The following is a 4319-nucleotide window of genomic DNA, read 5'->3' as shown; positions in this document are numbered from 1 at the left end:
CTGGCTGCCATCTTGGTTGGGTTAATTTGCATATAGTCACTCTGATTGGCTGGTGGGCATGGCTTAAGGCATAGCCAAAGGTATGGTCAATTTGCATGTTTGTCTTTTATTAGTGTAGATTCTCAAATGTAAGACAGAGAACTGGCACAGTGCCTGATATACGGAAAGGGTCCACACAGTAATTCTGTCTGTCCCTTGCCCTTTTGTGAATGGGCTCTTGCTTCTGTGGTGCTTCTTGTCCCATGGGAGCAGGACAACACAGAGCTTAAGAGCAAGGCCCTAGCTGGTTTGGCTCAGTGGATAGTGTCAGCCTGCAGACTGAAAGGTCCCAGGTTTGATTCTGATCAAGGGCACATGCCGGGTTGCGGGCTTGGTCCCCAGCAGGGGATGTGCAGGAGGCAGCCAATCAATGATTCTCTCTCATCATTGATGTTTCTCTCTCTCTCTCTCTCTTCCTCTCTGAAATATATAAAAATATATTTAAAAAAAAAAAAAGCAAGGCCTTTGGAGTCAAACACACCTGGGTTTGAGTCCCAGATCTGCTCCTTCCTCTCTGTGACTCCAGCAAATGCTGCTTCTCACGAAGAGCCTCTGTCTCCTCATCTAGAGAATGACAGGACCTGCGTGGCCAGGTGGTTCTGAATGCAATGAGGTGTCGTATGCCATGCGCTTGCCACAGGGGCCGACTTGCTCACGGTGAGCTCCCAGCCAGTATGAGCCCTTACTGTTCCTATTATTGGGGGTGGGGGAAGAGAAGGTATGCTTTTGGTTACCTGTCCAGCAGGTCTCCCAGCTTCTTGGCTACGTAGGCTCGGAATTCGGGGGTGGTCTGAAGTTCATTGCCATCTTGTTCGTGCTCATCCACCTTATGCCTACAACACACACAGAAGGACCTCACTTTCTGCCAGCTCAGAAGCTGCCCCCATGCGGGCAGGGACTACATGTGTCTCATTCACCCTGTTATCCCATGACTTAACCCAGCACTGACATATTGCAGGGGAAATATTTGTTAAATGAATGTATGAACCTGAACCCAAAGTGCGCAGTACCTGAGGCTCGGCTGGGTAGTTGGCAACTGATTATTTGCAGCATCTGTGGAAATAATGAAAACTGAGGTATTTATAGAGGAAATGACAACATCTGTTGTATGCCACACATGATTTTAAGTGATTTACATGTATAACTCATTGACTCTTTCCAACAATCCCATTACAGGGGTCACCATTATCTCCACTGGGCAGATGACACAAAAACCCCACAATTATTTATATTCATACTAGAGTCCCAGTGCATGAAATTTGTGCATGGGGCGGGGGGGTGAGGGGTCCCTCAGCCCAGCCTGCACCCTCACCAATCTGGGATCCCTCTCACAATCCAGGACTGCTGGCTCCCAACCGCTTGCCTGCCTGCCTGCCCCTAACTGCTTCTGCCTGCCAGCCTGATCACCCCCATATCTGTTATCAGTAATTAACCAAATCAACCTGCCTGAGTCTAGGGGTATTAAACCAGAAATTACCTGAAGATCTCTCATATTATACCACTAGAGGCCCGGTGCATGAAAATTCATGCACTGGAGGGGGGTGTCCCTCAGCCCGGCCTGCCCCCTCTCACAGTCTTGGAGCCCTCAGGGGTGGGAGGCGACCCAGCGATCAGGGGAAGGCGATGCCCCATCACATCTCTGCTGCTGCCACTGTCGGCAGTGCAAGTCTCGGCTGGCCCTGGTTACCTGAGCCTTGGGTGGCCCTGGGCAACTGGGCAGCCACCATCCGAGGCTTGCCTGTGCCTCAGGCCGGCCCTGGGTGGCTGGGGGGGTGAGGGGACTGGGGGACTCTGGAGGCAGGTGCATGGGGTTGAGGGACTGGGCGCCACTATCTTGTGGCTATGGGCACCGCCATCTTTGAGGGCGTGGCAGTCAATTATCATATTCCCTACTTATTGGCTGTGGATGCCACCATCTTTTGAGGGTGGGACAGTCAATTAGCATATTCCCTCCTTATTGGCTGTGAGCACCGCCATCTTTGTGACAGTGAGGGTCAAATTAACATATTCCCTCTTTATTAGATAGGATATATACATATATCTATATAATAAAAGCCTAAGCGATCATTATGGCAGAACAACCAGAATAATCAGTCACTATGATGTGCACTGACCACCAGGGGGCAGACACTCAATTCAGGAGCTGCCCCTTGTGGTCAGTGTGCTCCCGCAGGGGGAGTGTCACTCAGCCAAAAGCTGGGCTCACGGCTGGCGAGCGCAGCAGCAGTGGCAGGACTAAGGAGCAGCAAGCAGGCGGGTGGTAAGGAGCGAGGGTTCCCAGACTGCAAGAGGAATGTCCAGCTGCTGGCAGGCAGACATCCACCGATGGGTCCTGGACTACAAGAGGACGCAGGCCAGGCTGAGGGACCCACCCCCCAGTGCATGAATTTCATGCACCGGGCCTTATTAGTATAATTAATAATAAGTATAGGGAAAGAAAACAAGTCAGGGGAGGGAGGCAGGAGCCTACCTATGGGAAGTGCAGTGTGGCAGGACAGCAAGAAAGGAGAAGCAGGCAGGGAATGGATTACAAAAGGGCTTATAAGTCCTTTAAACAAAAGCAGGGGTTTTATTTTTATTTTATTTATTTTTACTCCTCACCTGAGGATATTTTTCCATTGTATTTTAGAGAGAATGGGAGGGCGCGAAGCAGAGATAAACACGTCAATTGGTAGAGGCAGAGGCATGTGCCCTTGACTGGAATTGAACCCAAGACCCTTCAGTCCACTGGCCGACCTATTTATTTTATTTTATTTTAAAATATATTTTTATTGATTTCAAAGAGGAAGGGAGAGGGAGATACAAACATCAAGATGAGAGAGAATCACTGATCGGTTGCCTCCTGCACACCCCACACTGGGGATCAAGCCCAAAACCTAGGTATGTGCCCTGACCGGGAATTGAACCGTGACCTCCTGGTTTATCAGTATAGGTCAACCCTTAACCACTGAGCCATGCCAACTGGGCAAAAGTAGGTTTTAAACCATGCTGTACCATGGCCTGCTCTGGCAGTCTGTATAGCTTGGATCCCTTCTCAGAATAATGTTTTAAATGAATAAAATAAAACACATAGGCCCTAGCTGGTTTGGCTCAGTGGATAGAGCCTCGGCGTGCAAACTGAAGGGTCCCAGGTTCAATTCCAGTCAAGGGCACATGCCCAGGTTGCTGGCTACATTCCCAACAGGGGGTGTGCAGGAGGTAGCTGATCAATGATTCTCTCTCATCATTGATGTTTCTCTCTCTCCCTTCTCCTTTCCTCTCTGAAATCAATAAAAATATATTAAACACACACACACATAGGATTACAAAAAACACACAATTATGTTGAAATTCAGTTACCATAACAGTAAAAAACCAAACCTGGCATACTATTATGTGTGCTTCCTTTTTAATGCATTCAATAAGATCTAGAGATTCTTTTAAATATATATATATATTTTAATTGATTTCAGAGAGGGAAGGGACAGATAGAAACATCAATAATGAGAATCATTGATGGGCTACCTCCAGCACGCCCCCTACTGGGGACCAGTCCGCAACCCACCATGTGCCCTGACCAGGAATCGAACTGTGACCTCCTGGTTCATGGGTGGAAGGAAGATCAACCACTGAGCCCCGCCACCTGGGCTAGAGATTCTTTAGCTCTAGGGTTTAAAAGTTATTGTAACTTTAAAGTAAGAATGAATGTAAATTATTTTTTCCAACATTTATCTGCAAAGATTGTAATGGGATATGAAAATCTGTGACTTTTGACAGGACAAAGTAACAGGTATTGTCCCTGCTACTGTGGCTTGTTGCTCACAGGAAAGAAAGATGGGAAGGGATGCTAAATTTCAGAGGTTATGAAAGTAAAGACGAAATGCCTTCCCCATCCCAAATCATGCACCTCTGGATTGTGATCAGGTGGCCCCAAGGTGAGCTTTGGACTTTTCCCGCGACACCAGGGCGTCGCGGTCAGAGCTGTGTGTTGGAGGCTCCCCGGAGCCCCGGGGCGTGGAAACGTGCTGCAGACGGAGGAGGGGTGGGTGCGAGTCCGGAAAGCGGCTGCCGCAGTCATTTCGGGGCGGCGGCGGCTCCCGGTGTGACGCCCAAGGGAGCTGAGTCAAGAGGCATTCGGGTGCCTCAGTTTCCCCGAATGGGACCATGAAACGACCCACATCCAGTGCCTGGAGCTCTCGGAAAGAAGTCGAGTCCCGCAGTCTCCTTCCCACCAGCCACCCTCTCGGCCCCGGCCAGACGGCTGGGACCCAGCCCCTACCGGCTCTTTTCTTCTCCGGGCC

At 49.6% G+C, this 4319-nt stretch overlaps 1 protein-coding gene across 1 annotated transcript in view; it reads right to left on the bottom strand.

Annotated features, from left to right (window-relative positions):
* The window catches only part of LOC102239796 (chromosome unknown open reading frame, human C12orf43), an 11145-nt gene that overhangs the window by 6622 nt on the left and 204 nt on the right, over positions 1-4319 (bottom strand). The window contains exons 2-4 of the mRNA XM_014537707.1: positions 4298-4316; positions 1050-1110; positions 774-872 (exon numbers count right to left, since the gene is read on the bottom strand). Of these exons, the coding sequence (XP_014393193.1) occupies positions 774-872; positions 1050-1110; positions 4298-4316 (179 nt within the window). The remainder of the gene's footprint in view (positions 1-773; positions 873-1049; positions 1111-4297; positions 4317-4319) is intronic.

Source organism: Myotis brandtii, unplaced genomic scaffold, assembly GCF_000412655.1.
Source record: "Myotis brandtii unplaced genomic scaffold, ASM41265v1 scaffold181, whole genome shotgun sequence".
In the NCBI taxonomy this organism is placed as follows: domain Eukaryota; kingdom Metazoa; phylum Chordata; class Mammalia; order Chiroptera; family Vespertilionidae; genus Myotis; species Myotis brandtii.
Note: the sequence above shows the minus strand (reverse complement) of the source record. Positions and strands in the feature narration are given on the sequence as shown.